Source organism: Monodelphis domestica, chromosome 1 (assembly GCF_027887165.1).
Source record: "Monodelphis domestica isolate mMonDom1 chromosome 1, mMonDom1.pri, whole genome shotgun sequence".
Classification (NCBI taxonomy): Eukaryota; Metazoa; Chordata; class Mammalia; order Didelphimorphia; family Didelphidae; genus Monodelphis; species Monodelphis domestica.
The window spans coordinates 258,101,436-258,121,891 of record NC_077227.1 but is presented as its reverse complement, the minus strand read 5'-3'; the positions used below and the strand labels follow the sequence as shown (position 1 = coordinate 258,121,891).

Genomic DNA, 20,456 nt, shown 5'->3' with positions numbered 1-20,456 from the left:
ACAGAGTTAGGAATCTGATGAGTTGCAAAAATGATGAATTATGAATAGGTGTCCCTGGAATGGCTGATCAGATTAAAATTTCAGAATTTTTTGAGAATTATTTGAGAATTCTCAAATAAAATTGAGAATAAAAAAGATTAAGGAATATTTTATTCCCCCTTCCCCTCCCCTCCCAGTCAGAACTGGTGACCTGATTTCCCAAGTATATATGAACCATTGCTTTTATGAGAATAAACATTACAAAACCATCACTGTCTATACAATTCCATTGCAGAATCTATCTCTTACCTCATATTTGGCCAAGGTATGAGAAACTTGTTTCAATCAGAATTCTGTTTGACTTTTGGTCTAGATGTCTTTTCCAAGTAAATTGCTTTTAAAATGCCAAGAATAGACTATTTTCTTCTACAATATTTACTATTGTGTGCTGTGTTAATAATGAAAAAAGAAATGTTCCTTCAGGAAGTTTACCTTCCACTGGGTTGGGTGTGGGTTGTGGGTTTGGGGGGTTTGGGTGAATCTGGGACGGTATGTCCTATTTCCAGGTAATACAAAACCAAGTGGAGGGAGGGGGTAGAAAGAGAAATAGAGATTCAGACAAAAGTATCTCAGAAAATTAGAGAAAAGTTCAGCCTAATGTTAGTGCTTCCCTCCTTCTGAGCCTTTCTGCACTCAATATGATCAGTGGAACCCTCTGCACCCGCCCCATAAACTCAAAATATTCTACAGATGTTTTAGTTCTTTAATGATCATTTAACACATTAAACATCTCTCCAGCATCGGCTCTTTACAGAGCATTTGGCTAAACTAATCCTTCTAACATCCACCTTCGAGTAAAAGGATAAATTTAGAATCCCGAGACTCTCCGGAATAAACCAAACTGAAAGAAGACTCTGGGGGTATGAGGGAGAGGAGGAGAGTGAGGAGAGCGCTGGCTCGGATTTTAAGAAAGTCTATCTCTTTTTCTGCATCTGAGTAGGATTCACTGAGCGCCCAAGCTCATTTGGTATTTTAATTTCCTTTGTAAGACCCGCTCCAGTCCTCCCCTCGCTCCAGCCACCCCTTCCGACGCCAAATACGGATAATCCTAACAATACTATTTTTGACTGACGTTGTTACAGATTACGATCCGGTAATATTACTATGGGAAAAGTTTGTTTTAATACGGGACCCCGGCTTGAGTTTTTTTAGCCTGCCGCATACTAGAAAACTTTTGATCAGATTCCACTTTCTTGAACTCCGCCATGTCTTTAATTCGAATTCCGCGGTTACTTGGAAAGGGCTTTTCAGGCGTGACAAAATTTCCACCGCCGTCCTCGCTTTACAATTGGGTCTCGGAGGGTTGTTCACAGTTGATAAATAGTGGGAAGTCGTTTACAAGCTGCAGTAGCCTCTGGTTACCTGCCAAACGGGCAGCTTCCTCCATGGCCGTGACCCTGAACTTGACTCCAGGACCTAGCAGCCAGTGGGACGAGCCGGTGGCGATCTCGGTACACGGTCTGGCCCCAACCCAGCAGGTCACCCTGCGCGCCTGTCTCCGCGATGAGAAAGGGGAGCTGTTTGAGTCCTCTGCCCACTACCAGGCGGACGAGGGTGGGCAGCTGGACCTAGAGAAGGCGCCTGCCCTTGGGGGCAGTTACAGCGGCGTGGAGCCTATGGGGCTCTTCTGGGCCCTGCAGCCCCAGAAGCCCTATTGGCGGTTGGTGAAGCGGAACGTGGAGACGCCTTTTCGTGTGGACCTGGAGGTGTATGAAGGTCACGACCCCCAGCCCACCAAGCTCCTGGCACAGGTAGCCCACGAGCGGAGCTTCCTGGGGCCAGGGGTGAGAAGGATCCCGGTGCGAGAGGGCAGCGTGAGGGGCACTCTCTTCCTGCCTCCCGGTGAGTACCCACCTCCCACTCCATCCCCATCCCTTCTTTCCTTCTCGGACCCTTCATCTATTCACTAACAACCTACCCCCACCCCCTTCTTCCCGTCCACTTCCTGTATCTGGCACAGCGGGATGTGACATCGTTCTGCTGATCTAAGGGTCCCCCGTGGCATTCCAAAAAACTCTCCAACTTGAGATGTTGGGATGGATTTCACTTTGTCTGGGAAGCAACTAGGAGACCGGCTTAGAAACCAATTTTAGAGCCTTTCTGATTATCAGTCCTCTGATTCAGGAATCTGTGAATGGGAGTAGGAAGGCCAGGGTTCAAGGCCAGGAATTCACCACTAGCCCCCTCCTAGATATGTGATCAAGTCCCATGATCTTAGTTCAATTCAGCAAATATTTGTAATTGTTATCCTCAGCTTTTATTAAAGGTTGTCATTCGGAGCCAAGCCCTATCAAATAGGCAGAGCATTATCAGATACTGATGCTGCATGTCTCTTTCTTTTTTATATTTTTAAAATATTTTTTCATGTTTACATATTTCATTTTCTTTCTCTCCTCTCTACTCTCCCCCCTCCCAGATCCAATAAGCATTTCCACTGGGTTATACAAATGTTATCACTTTATTTAAATTTAAAAATTTTTTTAAATGTTGCCTGTCTCTTGTCTAAATATCAACCTACATAAATTTATAACTAAGTTTACTTTTCTTTTCTTTTCTTTTTTTTTTTATAAACCCTTACCTTCCGTCTTGGAGTCAATACTATGTATTGGCTCCAAGGCAGATGAGTGGTAAGGGCTAGGCAATGGGGGTCAAGTGACTTGCCCAGGGTCACACAGCTGGGAAGTGTCTGAGACCAGATTTGAACCTAGGACCTCCGGTCTCTAGGGCTGGTTCTCAATCCACTGAGCTAGCTACCCAGATGCCCCCCTAAGTTTACTTTTCAACGATGAATTTTTTAAAGCTCTGAAATTTTTTTTTTGCCCATGTAATTTTCAAAGACCATCAGAGATATAGGGATTGTATTTTGTGGCAATGGAGGGAGTCCCCTCTTCCTCCCCCTCCCAGAGCCAAGATCATAAATACTTGAAATATTAAAGTTTAACAACAACAAAAAAAGATATAAACAAGGAGTTACAGGAATAAGTGGGCAAATAAACTGTTAATTATCTCTCTATAGATATTATTCTTGTACTTTCCCCTCAGAATTGTCCTGGATCATTGTATTCTTCAGCCCAACTTCTAATATTTATTACATGACTTAACTTTATGTATTTTTCCCAATCTAGTCAAATTGGTCTAAATGCTGGACTCTCACTCAAGTCATCCATCTCATCTCTATGCCTTTGCTGTCCCTCACACCTACCTCTCCTCACCTCTGGTCTCAAAGACTATATATATTCCATTCAGAATTATTGAAGTCCAGTGGCATGACCAAAGTCAAATTAACTGGCAATGGCTCTGGGGAAAGTCCTTGCCTACTATTTCTAACCAAGCTCCAGGTGCTCCACAGGCCTGCTTCAGCCACCTTCATAGTGTTGGAACAAGCTTTTCTCATCTGTCTCTTCCCCTGGGAAGGGAGGAAGTCTTCACATGCCTTGGGGTAGATACTGTCCTGTATCACCAACAGATTGAGGCCTGTCAGATACCTGCAGCCTGATTTAGCTTGCCTACCAGGAGGTGGCTGCTGGACATGCTGCAGCTTCTTGCAGCCACAGATAGGAAGTGGGGGACTGGTGGACACCAAAGGCACTGGTCTTCCCTGAATACTTCCTGTACCCCATTAGCAGAGTGACATCACTGAAGAAGGTGGGAGAGATAGGCCAGATGGTGCTTCTCCTAAAAGGAACATAATGGGGGACCAGAAAGGTAGTATGAGTAAATGACTCACCTTTTACTCTTGATGGGGATTCCTTCTGTTACTGCCTATATACCTCCAGGAAGTCCTACTGTGATGTCTCATCAATGCATAGCCAGAATTGTTGGGTTGATTGCATCTAAACCCAGAATATTTCAAAATGTAGAAGCCACCCCCCTGGGGTGGGGGGGGGGGTCAGGACTAAGACCCGAGTTCCCCAGGTAAGAGTGAAGTAAAATAATGAAAGAATACAAAAGATTGGAGTCTGAAGGATTTCACCTTGCTGATGGCAGGTGAATATAGTTTATTGCAAATTGGTAACAACTTTTAAAGGCACAGATCACAAAGAATGAAAGCATTCCTTTGAGAAGGGTCCATGGGAAAATGCTGAGAGGAATCCTTGAAAAAATGCAACAAGGATGATAGATATGACACCTGGTACAGGATAAGGATTCCAGGAATTACAGTGAGATGATAATTCCAAGAATTAGGGCAGGAGAATAGTTCCAAGAAATATAGATAGGCATCTGGGGTAAGATTATGATTCAAATACCATCCAAGGTTCATGGAACAGTCAGCAACAACATGTCTTTGCCAGTAATAGGCATGTATTACTATGAGAGGCCTAAAGAAGGGGAGGGAGAGGGCTTTTGGGCTTGTTCTCAGACTGAGTTTTCAACCTCTTGACAGAGGGCACTCAGATCTTTATCTTAGATGGACTCCAAGTTATCAACCTCTGACAGCAAAATCCCTTGGAAGAGATCTGTACTGACTCCTAAAAGTTTGGCTTATTTTTCCACACAGGAAAGACCAAATAGATGAATATTGTCAGTTGATCAGGTATCTACTTGCATTTGGATAGGTACTCTATAGAACTTCTATTTCTATTGGGAACAGGCAATATAGATGGGCAATGGGCTCAGAGTTGAGTGGGAGGAAGAGTAGACTAGATTTTGCTTCTATGACTTTGCAGAGTTTTTATCCATTCAAACTTTCCCATAAAAGCAAGCAAAAGAAGAGGCCTAACATATAACCAGTGAGGAACTCATTATAGTGCAAGGGTTAAATTAGGAGTTTTGACAAAAGAAGAGAGCAGCTTTTAATAATATTTAAATTTTGATGAGAATAGAGGTGTAAATTAATATTATCCCTTTAAGCCAGAGAAAAGCTAGTAGCTTTTAACAATTAACAATTTAATTTAATTAAAATAAAGATAGTAAAACAATATAGTAAAGGAGAGAAATATAGGAAAGAGGTAGAGAAATAAATTACCCAATACCTAACTGACTACCCTATAACTGCTGTTAGAGAAAGTCTAGCCTTCAGCTCAGCTAACTAGGCAGAATCAATATATCTATAAATCTATCTCCCAAACACCAACTAATTACCAACCCACACACTATTGGCAACTAACCCCCAAAGACCAACAACCTCCCAACCCAAAAAAAGGTCCAAAAGCCCCTCTCAGTTCTCACACTGGCCTTTTATATCCCCTTCTTACCTCACTTCCTGTCTCTCTGGTTTCTACATCCTTTCACTGTGGGATGGTATAGCTTTACACATCTCTGTGGTAAAAGGACCTTCAGGTCCCCAGTTAAATTAGAGGAGGGGATTAAGAATTTCCTTTTACAATAGGAAGAGAAGATAGAAAAGTTTGAGATATGACAGAGAGCCAGAGTGTTTCAAAAATACCCTTGCCAATAATAGAAAGCATTTATGTAATGCATCCCATGCACTTTACAAATATATTGTGTCATTTGATCCTTACAACTCTGTGAGGAAGTGCTATTATTATCTCAATATTACAGTAAAGGAAACTGAGGGAAACAGAGGCTAAGTGATTTACCAAAGTCACATAGTAAGTGTCTAAACTGGGATTTGAACTCTAGTTTTCCTGACTTCCTTATCTCTTTTAATCAGATGTATTTTTGCTTTAGCTTTGTCTGAGATCATGATAGCTACTCCTGTTGTATTTTTTTTTAAATCTCAGTTGAAGCTCAATAGATTCCACTTCATCCCCTTACCTTTACTCTGTGTGTATCTATCTGCCTCAAATGTGTTTCTTATAAATAACATATCACAGAATTCTGCTATCTGCTTTTAGTTTTATGGGTGAGTTCATCCCATTTACATTCATAGTTATGATTGCCATCTGTGTATTCCCCTTCATCTTGTTTTCCTCTGTTAATCCTGCACTTTCTCCTTTAACTCTGTTCCTCCACATAAGTGTTTTGTTTTTAATCATTCCCCCCAAATTCCCTCTCCATTATATTACTCTCCACTCTACCTTTTTTATTCCCATTCTACTTCTCTATAGGGTACAATTGAATCCTGTACCCCAATGAGTGTGACTGTTATTCCCTCTCTGAACCAGTTCTGATTAGAGTAAGATTTAAGTATTATTGGTCACCACCCTCATCCTCCCTTATGTTAAGAGAGTTTTCTTCATCTCTCCCTTTTTCTCTTTAAGAGGCAAGGGAGCAAAAAGATTTCTGAGTAAGAGCCCCCCTGCTGTTAAGACTGTCAGTTAATGACAGTTAGGAGGGTGTGGCTAAGAGTTGGTCAGTGAGTTGCAGGCAGTTTGAAAGGGGCTTTTGTCTCTGGGTTCCCTAGAGAGCAGAGGTGTCTGTCAGTGTCTCTGAGACAAACTGGCAGTTGGAAAAATAACTGACAGTTGGTAAAGAGAAACAGATTTAAGGAGGTAAAAGGTGATTAATGCTTATTGATTAATGTTTATTAATTAACTTAAATAGGTAGTTAGATAGTGGGTATATTATTAGATAGACAGAGTAGATAGATAGGCCGGATCTGGCCTGGCAGAAGACATTGTCTTTGATGACAGATAGATTTAGGGTTTTTTAGAAATTTTTAGGTAAGATTGGGATCTTAGGTATAGGTATAAGAGTTCTCTCACTTTTCTTCCTTTCGGTTTCCTATCTGAACTTTCCACAAAATAAACTAAGTGTTTTGTATTTTACCAAACTTGCTTTCCTGACTTTTGTTCAAACTCCTACCCACCCACCGACCCACCCCAAAATTTAACCCTTCACAGCCTGTTGAGCCAGCTAGGAGTTTGATTAAGCTATGAATCTTCTGTTCCTTATCAATAATAGAAACAAGTAGAGCTGTAACCATGGTGCTAGATAGATATCATGGTACAGGTAGTAAAGGAGGTATTGTGTAATTAATTTCTGTACCCTAAAACTATGATTCCCAGCACCTCACTTTCCTCCTGTTGTTATGTGCTGACGTAGGCAGGATATAACTGTGTATTTCTGTCTTTCTCTCTTCTTCCTGTAAGGGCAGCAGTGGCCAGTGGTCTTTTTAAACAGGCAAGAGAATCTAGTCATGTGGTTCTATTTTGCTAGATAATTACCCTTTTATTCCTTTACTTCTAGTCATTATTAATAAACTTTATAAAATATAATACTTGGGAGTATTGGATATCAATTTAAATCCTACATTTTTGATGATCACAAAGAGTGCCAATTTACCTCAGACAACTCCCACTTACCTGAGACCTTCAATGAGATTTTACATCTCACAGTTTAGGATTGTCTCTGATTAGTACCATTTATGGGAGTATTTGTGCTATCTGCATTGTTTCAAGGGTACCAACTATATCAAGTATTTAGTTTAATCCTTACTAAGAAAAGAAAACAACTAAAAGAGAAATTAATGGAGACTAGAGTTGTATATCTTGAGGATTTCATCTCAATTGACTAAAACTATTGCCCACTAAAATAAACTATAATGCAACAAAATGAAACTATGTCTTGCATGACTCAACCTGCCTCTCCTATTGTTTCCAATTCTCCCACCAAGGCAACTAAAACTAAAAACCAAAAGAAAGAATATACTAACCCCAGCCTACTTTCTTTAAGAGAAGTACCAATTTTTAATCCAAAGAAGAAAGAGTTAGTAACTATTAGGCACCACAGACCATTTACCCCTCAGGATATGGAGGGATTTAAGCACAGCATTCCTTCTTTTGAAAAATTTAACTTTGATTCACACCCACACTATGAAAGTTTGATTTTCCCATGCCTCTTTATGTGATATAATTTGCCCCATTTTATCTTTCTCTTCCAATTTCCCTCAGTGCAATCTTCTTTTTCACCCCTAGACTTTTTTTACATATTATCCTAAATAGCTTGTTACCATACCCTCTGTCTATCTATACTTCTTCTAACTACTATGATAATGATAAAAATTTTAAGAGTTACAAATATCTTTCCTTGTATGAATGTAAACAATTTGACCTTATTGAGTTACTTAAATTTTCTCCTTATTTATCTTTTTATGCTGCTCTTGAATTTTGTATTTGCACATCAGATTTTCTGTTTAGGTCTGGTCTTTTTCATTAGGAATGCATTGAAATCTTCTCTTTTATTAAATGATCATTTTTTTCCTGGGAAAGAATATAGTCAGTTTTGGTGGGTATGTGATTCTTGGTTATAAACCCAGTGCCCTTTCCTTTTAGAATATCACATTCCAAGCCTTCTGATCCATCCTGACTAAGGCTCCATGATATTTGAAGTGTTTCATTCTTACTACTTTCAATATTTTCTCCTTGACCTGGGAGCTCTTGAACTTAGCTGTCACATTCCTGGGAGGAAAACTGGGAGAGAGGGAAAGGGATTTTTCCCCTAATTCTAGTTTATATCACTTGTTGAAGGCTTTGGTGTAAGTCTTTTCAAAAGGAATAAAATTTCTTCCCCTGAGGGAAAGCAGCAATAACCCTGCTGTGGTCTTTTCTGGGCAAGACTCTCTTTTTCTTCAGTGTAGCATCCCAAGCATATTCACATCTATGAAATAGAGATGACTGTATTATTACTGTGTCTCCAAGCATGAGGCTTTACCGATAAGGTTTGTGAAGGTAACCTTGACCTGATCACGAGACCTATTGCCCAACACAAGTCCATTAACATGTTCGGAGACTTGCCCGGGAAAGCGGCGGTTATGTCCTACACGCCCAAAGGTGTTCCCTCTACCTTGCCACCCAATCTTAATTGTCTATACTTTGTGATGTGGTTACTACGTCCTTGGGAGTACCGCCCAAGCAGGACATGAATAAATTCAGAGGCAATCCCATGAACTTCCTCTTGGCCTTTCTCCCTTCCATGGAGCTCCACTGGGCTCCTCAATGACTATGTCTCTCTCTTCTTGACCTTCTCCTTCCCCGAGGCTGTAACCATCTCGGCCTGCATTCTCTATCTTAATCTCCTCAACCACCTTGTATTCCATTATCCTCATTTTCCGCCTTAAGGAAAATCATAGGGGTTGCCTGCCCTATCCAATCACTGATTTGTCCGTGTCTTTCATTCTCCACCCTGGTTCTCGGTTCCTACCTCTCCTCGGGTCCCATCACAAAGGTGAGCCCCTTCCCTTGTGGACCCTGCTGGTCAGGGAAGTCCATTAAGGAAAACCCCACATTCAGCTCATGTTAGATGGAGAAAGGTAATAGCCAGAGAGAAGATGAAGTGGTGTGTGTGTTCATACCACTCCCAAGCAGAAGTGAGTCTAGAATTCAGCTTGGGTCCAACTGCCTCCTTCCTCCAGCTTCCATGGAATTCTCTCTCTCTCCTCCACAAATGGGTCTAGATCAAGATTTCATGCTTTTCTTGAGCTTTTCTTGCTTTGCATTTCATTTTTTTCTGTCTTTTCCCATTTCCTCCTTCAATCACAGTATGTACAAAAATGTTCTTTTTAGTTTTTAAGTTCAGAATAAAAAATAAATTTTTAAAGGAAGGAATAAAATTAATTGGAGATCAGATAATTTAAACCTAAAATTTAAGGCTCAAACTGAAAATCATATAAACAATAGAAAATGGCATCAATGAAAATGGCAGCAATTAGACAACATTTTAAAATATTCTGGAAAACCTAAAGTAGTCTTAAGGGGAAAATGTGTATCTCTAAATACTATAATCAAAAAAGAGTATCTCTAAATACTATAATCAAAAAAGAGAAAAATAGATAAATTAATTGGGCATTCAATGAAAAAAAAGCCATAGAAAATCAACAAATTAAAAAACTCTGACTAAATACCAAAGTAGAAATCCTGGAAATTGAAGAAATTAACAAAATGAAGAGGAAAAAAATGAATTGAGAAATAAAAATAGAAGCTGTACTTTATAAAAACCAATCAAACAGAAAGTAATAACTAGTCTAATTAAAAAAACAGAAAAACCAAATTGATGATATTTTTTAAAAGTAGAAAACATAACAGAAATACTTATAGTCACTCTTTTTTGCAATAGCAAGGAACTGGAAACAAAGAGAGTACTCATAAATTGGAGAATGGCAGAATCAGTTGCAGTTTTTAATTATAATGAAATATTATTACATTATAAGAAATGGTGAGAGGGATGTTTTAGAGAAACCCAGGAGGTCTTCTATGAACTGATACAGGATCAAGTGAGCAGAACCAAGAGAACAGTTTAGTAACAACAGTATTTTTTTAATTCCGATTTTGTCATTAAAACCCTTACCTTGTGTCTTAGAATCAATACTAAATCTTGGTTCAAAGGCAAAAGAGTAATAAGGGCTCAGCAATGGGGATCCAACTTCAATTGTGGGAAATTAGAGCTGAAGGTCTCACTACACCCACAGAGCTCAATTAGATATTCCACAGTCTGTTTTATAGGCTTTTGACAGTCATTTAACATAAGTGATTAATAAAACCAAATGTACAGAATATGCTGCTAAAGTTTAGAAAATATTTGCTGAGAGTTAATATATTCCAAACAGAAGTTTTAAGACAGGCAGCCCTCATTTGCCCTTGCCCTTCTGGTGATTTTGCACCAATTAAGACTTCTTGTTTGGACATCAGAAAGATTTAAAAAGATCAGGGCCTCCGTTAAATGTCTCAATCTCTAGAATGTATGGATCAAGTTACATCATAAGCACAGTTCATCATTACAGTGTGACAGTAACAATAACAGAAACTATGAGAATGAATCTGATCAGGATACAATTTTCAGTCATCTCTAAATGATACTACAAAGAATAAATTGACATAATCAGACAATTAATCATGCTGACTCTGGAGGTAAACATAAAAGATAAAGCAAAGGTGCCTCTCTGAGCTATAAACTGTGAGGAACCTATAGCGAATATAAATCCTTTGCAAAGCAAATACTATCTTGTCCTTGAAATACATTCCTAATTTCTAGGACTAACTCAATGATTATTTATTTATGTTATCTTTATCAGGAATCAGGATTCCATCAAGTTGTGCACTTAACATTCCAAATCTGAAAAGAGATGCTCTTAATTTTATTGGTAGCTATAATATTCTAAGACTCCACCCTATATCTTTTCTACTGTGATTAATATTATATTATTATAATTTATGTCTTATACCTAGTTAGTTTACTAACTGGTTCTAACACTTTCTAAAATCATAGCTCAATACCACCTAAACGATTATACGGGATTCCTTCTTTTATAGTCACTAATATAAAAATGACAAAGACATTCCTTTTCAATAGGAAGTAATTAAAAGAGGGAAAGCACTAGAATTAAGAGGGATTGGGAAAGGCTGTTTTCAAAAGAAGGGATTTTAGTTGCCACTTAAAGGAAGCTAGGAAAGCTGAGAGGAAGAGATAAGGAGGGAGAGCAAGCATGGAGGTGGTTGTGCTTGGAGGTTTGAGGAGACAGTCAGAAAAGAGATGGAGCCAAGACACTGAGTGTAGCGTCACTGGATTGAAGAGTGTGGGGCCTAAGATAAGGTATGAGAAGACTGGAAGAGTAGAGGGGAGGGGAGGGAACGGCATTGATGGCCTAGCGCAGCATTCACAAGGGACCCAGAAGGGGAGAGGGAGCGGGTCTTTATTGAGTGAAGCTGGGGAGGAGTGGCGACCTTGTACCAGAGCCTCAGGAAGAGTCACTGTGGTGGCTAAAGGGAAGAAGGATTGGAGGGAGGAGACACCAGATGCCGACACACCCATCGGCAGGCAGTTGCAAGGGTCCCCGCATAACAGGACGCCTACCTCAGCAGGGCGGCGGCCCTGTTAGCTGAGAGAAAGAGGCGCTTGGAGGGATGTTACCTGGGTAACCCGGGAGGAGCCCGCGAGGCAGGAAGCACGTGCTGCTCTTTAGTTATTAATAAGGGAAGGAGGATTGGGACTGCGGTTGGGAAAAGATAAACTCTGCTTGGGACTCCTCAGGTTCCAGATGTGTGCGAGGCAGCCTTCTGGTTTGAGATTCCTGGGAAACAGTGGGAGGTACGAGATTAGAGCTCCACGGAGAAGGGAGGCCAACTAGGTACGTGTGGGAATCCTCCGCATGGAGCCAGGATTGAGATCCATGGGAGCTGAGAGATCACCGAGCAAAGTAGCATAAAGGAGAAGAGAAGGACCAGGACAGAGCTCTGTGGGACACTCAGGGTAGAGGGCATGACCCAGATGAGGATTCAGTAAAGGAGAATGAGAAGGAAGAGCCTGAAGGAGAACAGTACTGAATCACCTACAGCTGAGCAGATGAAGGCTTGAAGTGGGGAGAGGGTGGAGTTGGGAGAACCCATTAGGAGGATATTTGAAGGGGGATATTTGAAGGCTCAGTGGATGGAGAGCCAGACCTAGAGAGGTCCTGGGTTCAAATGACACTCCATAGTTGTGTGACTGAGTAAGTCACTTAACCCCCATTGCCTAGCCCTCACCGCTCTTCTGCCTTGGAACCGATACATAGTATTGATTCTAAGACAGAAGGTAAGGGGTTCAAAAAAAAGAAAGAAAGAAGAATTTTTGAATAGTCCAGAAAAGAGCTACTGTTAGGCCTGACTCAGGGTCGTAGCTGTATGAGTGGAGAGAAGGGGACATATCTGAACTATTCAGTACTCCATTCTCTTCTCCATGTTGTGAGGGTAGAAAGGATAAGATTTAGCAATGGTTTAGATTGTTGTCATTTCAGTCATGTCTGACTGACTTTGGAGTTTTCTTGACACAGATACTAGAATATTTTGCCATATCCTTCTCCAGCTCCTTTTATGGATGAAGAACTGAGGCACACAGGTTTAAGCTACTTGTCTGGGGTCCCATAGCTAGGAAGTGTCTGAGGCCAGGTTTGAACCCAGAAGATGAGCCTTCCTGACTCTACACCCAGCACTCTATCCATTGTGCCACCTAGTTTCCCCCTTCCCTCCACCCCCCCCCCCCACCATGGTTTGAATACATGGGTTGAATGGGTGAGGAGTTGAGGAAGATACCAACATTACAAGCCTGGGTGACTTAAAGGATGATGGTACTCTTGACAGCAATAGGGGAATTCAGAATAGATAGGTTTTGAGGGGGAAAAACTGTGAGTTCTTTTGGACATACTAAGTTTGAGATACCTATAGGACATCCAACAATATGTCCCAAAGGCTGTTGAGGAGGAGGGAGCTGAGAAGAAAGACTGAGGCTGGATATAGATCTGGAAATTATCCGAAAGGTGGAATAGGAGACTTATTCTCTGGGAATCTTAATTTCCCCACCTGTCAAACAAAGGATTTGAACAAATGACCTCTGTTTAGTATCACTTAGAGGTGGTAGAACCTGGATTAAAACTAAATTGTTTCTAGTTTTCTACCCTGCCTTTCTAATAGATTCTGAGAACATGTGCCTAGTAAGTTGTGTGTTAACCAAACCAATCAGTCTATGACTGGACATCCCTTAAGGAATCTTTACTCTGTAAACAAATTTTGATCAGTGCTTTTATTTTTTCTTTCTTTGTTTTTTTTTCCCTTAAGTTTCCCTTAATTTTCCAAAAGATACTCTTGAAAATTCCAACCTTATCTCAGCTGAGGAGATAGAGGAAGGGATTTTCTATACCTGGACAGTGTAGGTAGGAAGAGCCAGACATTGGAAAGGTCAGGAATGATGGTGGCAGCTAGGGGACATAGTGAATAGAGCACTGGGCCTGAGGTCAGGAAGACTTGAACTCAAATGGTTACTTATTATGTGATCCTGGGCAAGTTACTTAACCTCTATTGCCTCAGTTTCCTCAACTGTAAAATGGGGATGATAGTAATAGCACCTATTTTCCAGGATTTTTGTGAGGATCAAACGAGAAAATAATTGTGAAGTGCTTAGCATAATGCCTGGCACATAGTAAGTATTATATAAATTTTCACTATTATTTTCCAGTTAATTGTTTTTTTTTAACCACACTGAAGATTAACCCAGGTATAAGCTCTCTAATGCACTTGCAATAGTGAACAAGGGGGTCTCATGGCATTTCAGAATGTGCCATCTAAGAGCAAACAATTTATCCATCTTTAAAATTCTGTCTTATGACTTTGATTTATGACTTTTGTCTCTTATAGGCTCAGGACCCTTCCCTGGAATCATTGACCTCTTTGGAGCTGGAGGTGGCCTATTTGAATACAGAGCCAGCCTATTGGCTAGACATGGTTTTGCTATGCTGGCCCTGGCATATTATGGCTTTGAAGACCTCCCCAAAGACATGACAGCTTTTCATCTGGAATATTTTGAAGAAGCTGTCCAGTACTTGAAAAAACACTCTCAGGTTGTCTTCTCATCTTGTGACTTCTCTTTTCTTTTAGTTTCTTTGAGGCTGGGATGCTTTCCCTAATTGCTCCTTATTTTTAGAAATTATACCAGGAATGAAACTTCCTCTTATAAGTGTTTATTAAGAGGTTATATTTTGCTTTAAATTTTTTTCCTTAATTCCAAAGGGCATTTTAACACTGTTTGGCCAATATCTCTCCTGTGTGAGAATTGAACACCAATTTGCACCCTTTGTTCTTGGTACCCTAAGATCAGTCTTGAGGTTTCTCTAGTGAGTTGTGTTTCCATTCAGACTCCACCTTTTGATTGGATTAAAAAAAAAGGTTTAAGGCTTATCTGGAAAAGGAGAGTGGGGGGTGCACATGTGTACTCTGGAAAGGCACCGGAAGACTCCTGGCTCCCTGGGTTCTTGGAAGATGCTTGCCTCTGGAAGACTGAACCTGGACTGAAATCAGATCTGTCCAAATAGCCCCCCAAAAAGTGATGTCATGGAAATATAAATTGTGGACCAAGGAAGCTTGAGGTCTTTCCTGGCCAAGGAGTGGGAGGGAGGGGGGAGGGGAGGGGAGCAATGAGCTCAGGTTAGCTAGGCAACTGGTCATGTGACAGACAACTTTTCACTATTTAATAAATAATTATAAATTAATATGCAATTCCCAGAGAATTTTAATCTTAACACCTATTTAGAAAAAGAAAACTGAGCCACAGGCAAATCACTTCTGAGAATGATTTCCTATGTGACCTTGGGAAGACACAGGCTTTAACCAACCAGGGCTGTAGTGTTCTTATTTGTTAAATGAATGGCTGAGAGTAAGAAGTGACTTGAGGTACACAGAATGTCTTCTTGCTTCAAAGGATCTCATAGAGTCAATTCATAGGTTGGCAAAGACCTGAGGGAAGACATTTTATCTGAAAGGCCTAAAGTAAAATACATGATCACTCCTATCCCAAAGGCTTGTGATTTGCCTTGGGCCATGAGGAAAGAAGGAAGAAAAGGAAGGAAGGATGGATGAATGGATGGATTTACTAAGTACCTATCATGTGCCAAAACCTATACTGTGGACTTTGTAAATATTTCCTGATTAAAAGAACCAAGGCAAACAGAGGGTCATATGACTGTTAAGTGTCTGAGACAGGATTTGAATTTAAGTCTTCCTAGCTCTAACAGGTTCAGTGCTTTATCCAATGTATCATCTAACTTCTTTGAATTTTAAGTTACAGCTGTAATATTTTCTAGCTCTGTGATTATGAGCAAGCATTTGGTCCTCTGTTTCCCATCTGAAAATTTGATATTATAATATTTCTAATATAGGGTTATAACAATAGTGCTATATAACACAAGATATTTATGTGTTGTGTTAATATAATTGGGAATTAATATAAAATTCCGTAAGGTCCAAAAATATCTCTTGAGACAAAAGTAAAGCTTATTGTTAGTTGTTAGTCATAACGTTATTCTCATTCCCTCTCTGATTCTCTGACTTCCTTAGGTAAAAGGTCCAGGAGTTGGGCTGCTTGGATTTTCTAAAGGGGGTGATCTATGCCTCTCCATGGCCTCCCATCTGAAAGACATCACAGCTACTGCCACCATCAATGGCTCTTTGGCTAATGTAGGGGCTGCGCTACACTATAAGGGTATGACCATGCCCCCATTGGGCAATGATGTAAAACGTGTCAAGGTCATTGGAAATGGGATTATAGATATCATTGATGCTCTCAACAACCCTTTAGAAGAACCGAACCGTAAAAGCTTAATTCCAGTGCAGAAGGCAGATTGTTGCTTCTTGTTTCTTGTTGGTCTGGATGACCATAACTGGAAGAGTGAATTCTTTGCCAATGAAGCTGCCAAAATATTACAAGCCCATGGGAAGAAAAAACCTGAGATTATCTGTTACCCCGCAACAGGACACTATATTGAGCCCCCATATTTCCCTTTGTCCCACATTTCCTTTCATAATTTGGTGGGCAGTCTTGTGACCTTTGGAGGAGAAATTAAGGCCCATTCTTTAGCCCAAATTGATGCGTGGAAACAACTCCAAGCCTTCTTCCACAAACATTTAGGAAATGATCAGGGTAAAAATTCCCCCAAATTGTAACTCACCATTCAGAATTTAAAATGGTAAAGGTTAAGGGTATGTACTTAGGAGACACCAACTAGAGAGATTACTTTTATAATAATTATTCTAATTAACTAGAGTGGCATTTTTTTCACTATTAATATAAAATTGAAAGTAATTATAATTTTAAGAGCTCTCAAAGATTTTATTTAAAATAAGCACTTTACTATGTCATTTTTCCCCAATGAATAAGATAATATTTTTGTGAAATATAAGAATGGTGAGAGAGTACATAGGATATAAGCTCTATAAACCTATAGAATCAGCCAGGAACCTCTTAGGCCTATACAAGATACCTATAACTTTCCTAGAGATATTCTCTCTGTGCCTCAAAAAGTTATCAGACCTTAAAAATAACAAGATTCTAGGTATAAGAGCTAGTACCAGACTTGATGTGCTGCTCATTACAAAAGCCTTATTTTTATCTGTTTATGGAAATGGTCTAAGTATGGCATTTGATCATGTTAAGTGACTGTGATATACAGAAAAGTACAAAAAAAAGCAGAGCATGAGAAAGTTTGGCCACTCCTTGAGCTTGACAGGTGGACCACCAAAGAGAAGCAAGGAAGCTGTACTCATTTGAATTAAAGATGTATCCTCACAACATATCCTTTCTCCTTTGAATATCTCCCTTCCCCCCTTTTTTAATGGATATCTGTCAGCCCATTTTGTTTCTATCTCAAACCCTGAGGTACTAGACCAGTCTGGATTTTTCCTGGTTACTATATGAGTGTGACAGTGAACAAAAGGACTCTTCCCCAGTCCTTACCTACTTGTGAGCCAAGAGAAGATAGAATTACAGTGTGGAAGAAGAATGCCCTATCATGATCACCTTGGTGTCTTAGTTGTTGTTCCCCTGCCTCCTACTTTCTATGTTCCTTTCCTCAAAGGAACTTACTCCATGCATTCATTTACATAACTTGAACCTATTCTATACTAATATATAACAACCCACCTCTACATCCCTAAGGTCTCTAATTGTCTGTAAAATTAAAATTTGATTTTAATTCTATTTTGCTAAGACTTAATCAAGTTAGATTCAATATTCCCTCTCATAGTTCCTTCCCCTCTTAAATTTCACCCATTATCCATATCCCTGGAGAAATTTGTTTAAAGGTCAAGCTACCTCTAACTTTGTAACCCTACCCATTACCCACTTTAGAAACTTGATAAACCTGAAAGGTCAAATCTCATTAATTTTAACTATTGTTTTTTATTCAGTTCCTACTTAGGGTTTTCTTGGCAAAGATATGAAAATGATTTGCCATTTTTTCTCCATCTAATTGTGCAGATGAAGAACTGAAGCAAATAACAATTTATTTGCTCAGAATCACATGGCTAATAAATGTCTAAAATCAAATTTGAACTCGGGAAAATGAGTCTTCCTGACTTAGGGCCTGGCACTCTAACCACCACTTGACTTAACTGCCTTTAAACTATTATAGCAACTCCCTTCCTTTAGAAATGTTTGTTTTAGACTTCCAGGCTAAGATGGCTGCAGAGTAGAAGCAAGGGTCTTCTTCTAATCACAACTGATATAAAATGCCTCAAAAGGACAAAAACCAAAATCAGATGAGCGAAGTGGCTCTACTGTAGGGCGCGGCCTTAAAGGTAGGCAGGTTTTGAGAATTTCCATTCTACAAGGGGGTAAAGTTACTCTTACCAAAGCATGAGCTGATGACCCCTCCCCCACTCCACATACAGCACCAGAGTGAGAGTGAGCACATGGCAGTTTCTAAGTTCTCGAGGAGGTGGGGAGGGGGGCTGGCTGAGGGCACCATAGACTTACCTCTGAGAGCAGTGAGAATTGGGACTCCAGAAGGCTGAGGAATGCAGAGCTTGGGCACAGAGATAGGGCAAAGAGGGGCTGCCCACAGGAGATGTGGTGGAGACTGAAAAATAGCCTCAGGGCTAAAACCACTCTATAGCTTGAGGACCTGCCTACCCTCTTCACTCAGATTTCTGACTGGGAAGGGAAGAAAAAACTAACACAGCAATGGCCACCAACACCCAAGAACTACAATCTACAACCACCAAAAAAAAAAAGAAAGAAAAGAAAAGAAAAGAAAAGAAAAAACTTTGACCTTGGATAAATTCTATTGTGAAAAAAACAACAATCTACAGAGGAGACAGCAGAGGGTGACAAACAAGAAAACACATCCAAATTTCCCAAAAATAATGAAAACTGGTCACAAGCTCTCCAGGAAATCAGAATGAAGGTGGAGAACTAAATAAAAAAAGAAAAAACTTGGCAAGAGAAGTGGGAAATAGTTCAAAAAGAAAACAGCAGTTTAAAAGACAGAATTTCCCACTTGGAAAAAGAAGCCCAGAAATCAAATGAAATGATAAACTGAAGACCAGAATTGACCTGCTAGAAGCCATGAAAAGCAGGATAGACTGAACTGAAAAAGAAAATCAAAAGATCATAGCTGAAAATCAGTCTTTAATGACTAGAATTGGGCAAGTACATTAGCAAGAATTAATAAAGTTTTAAAAAATGACAAATTAGAAGGAAACATAAAATATCTCATTGAGAAGATGACTGACTAGGAAAACAGGTCCAGGAGAGATAATTTAAGAATCATAGGCCTACTTGAAAACCTAGAAATAAATGGAAACCTTGACATCATATGATAAGAAGTTATCCAAGAAAACTACCTTGATATTCTTAAACAAGAGGGCAAAATAGACATCAAAGAAGTCCATATATTACCCTCTACATTAAATCCTCAAAAGACAACCCCCAGGAATGTAATGGCCAAATTTAAGAGCTTCCAAACTAAGAAAATATTGCAAGAAGCCAGAAAAAGACAATTCATATACCAAGGAGCACCAATCAGGATTACACAGGATCTGGCAGCCTCCACACAAAAGGACTACAAGGCTTGGAATATGATATTCAGAAAAGCAAGGATCACCTACCCATTAAAACTGACTATATACTTTGAGGGGAAAGTATGATCATTTAACAAAATAGAAGGTTTCCAAGAAAAGACCAGAACTAAATGGAAAATTTGATGTCCAAATAGAAAAAGGTAAACAAGAAAGAGAGGGAAAAGAAAATTTTCTTTTAAGGGCTTCAGTAAGGTCAAATTGTTTTCTATACCTATATGGAAAAATGATATTTATAACTCTCAAAAACTGTATTCATTATCATAGTAGTTAGAAGAATTATTCATAAGTAGTGGTTGGGGTACTAAGTGGTTTAAAATGATACATAAAAAAGAAAGGGGAGGGGAATAGAAGATGGCACCAAGGGAAACTTGAAGGAATAAGAAAAATAGGATAAAATATACCACATAAAGAGGCACATGGGAGGTAGAAGGGAAGAATACTATTATAAGAAGGAGAAGAAGAGTGTTAATAGGTAATGCTTAAATCTTACTCTCAGTGGAATAAAATGAGAGAGAAGAGCCTCTAGATCCATTGGATTATCAAATTCTATCTTACCCTAACAGGAAGTTGAGAAGGAAAAACCAAGGCGGGTGTGGGGCAGGGATTACCAAAAGGGAGGGAAAGAGAGAGAGGAGGGAATTTAATAGACCCTAAAGAAAAATAACAGGGGAATAAAAAGGGAGGGGGTGGGAAGGGAAGTAATATAAGGGTGGGGATTAGGGGGACTGATTAAAAGCAAAACACTGGTGTAGAAGAAAATAGAGAAAGAAGAAAGGGCAGGACCAGGAGATAAAATCAAAATGATGGGGAATACACAGGGGTAATCATAACTCTGAATGTGAATAGGATGAACTGACTCATAAAATGGAAACAAATAGCAGAGTGGATTGGAAAACAAAATCCTACCATATGTTGTCTACAAGAAACGCACATGAGGCAGGTAAGGTAAAGGTAAAATGCTAGAGCAAAATCTATTGAGCATCAACTAAAATAAAAGAATGTAGGAGTAGCAATCATGATATCTGACAAAGCCAAACATGATTAAAAGAGATAAGAAAGATAATTACATCTGATAACAGGTAGTATAGACAATGAGGAAATAGCAGGAAACAGCAGTACTCAACATGTAAGCACCAAATAGTATAGCATCCAAATTTTTAAAGGAGAAACTATTGGGGCTTAAGGGGGAAATAGATA

The 20,456-nt window shown here is 39.6% G+C and overlaps 1 protein-coding gene across 1 annotated transcript; it reads left to right on the top strand.

Moving 5' to 3' along the window:
- The first annotated feature begins 575 nt into the window (after positions 1-575).
- LOC100024487 (acyl-coenzyme A thioesterase 1) lies at positions 576-17,730 on the top strand. Its single transcript, XM_001375702.4, has 3 exons — positions 576-1,881; positions 14,043-14,245; positions 15,738-17,730. The coding sequence occupies exons 1-3, from the start codon at positions 1,245-1,247 to the stop codon at positions 16,341-16,343; spliced, it is 1,446 nt and encodes a 481-aa protein (XP_001375739.4). The 5' UTR covers positions 576-1,244; the 3' UTR covers positions 16,344-17,730.
- The last annotated feature ends 2,726 nt before the right edge of the window (positions 17,731-20,456 follow it).

Bases quoted from the DNA above. Each gene is read 5' to 3' on its own strand.
- LOC100024487 (XM_001375702.4), top strand. From the start codon at position 1,245: ATGTCTTTAATTCGAATTCCGCGGTTACTTGGAAAGGGCTTTTCAGGC. The intron at 1,882-14,042 runs GTGAGTACCCAC...TGTCTCTTATAG, and splicing joins CACTCTCTTCCTGCCTCCCG to GCTCAGGACCCTTCCCTGGA. The intron at 14,246-15,737 runs GTTGTCTTCTCA...TGACTTCCTTAG, and splicing joins ACTTGAAAAAACACTCTCAG to GTAAAAGGTCCAGGAGTTGG.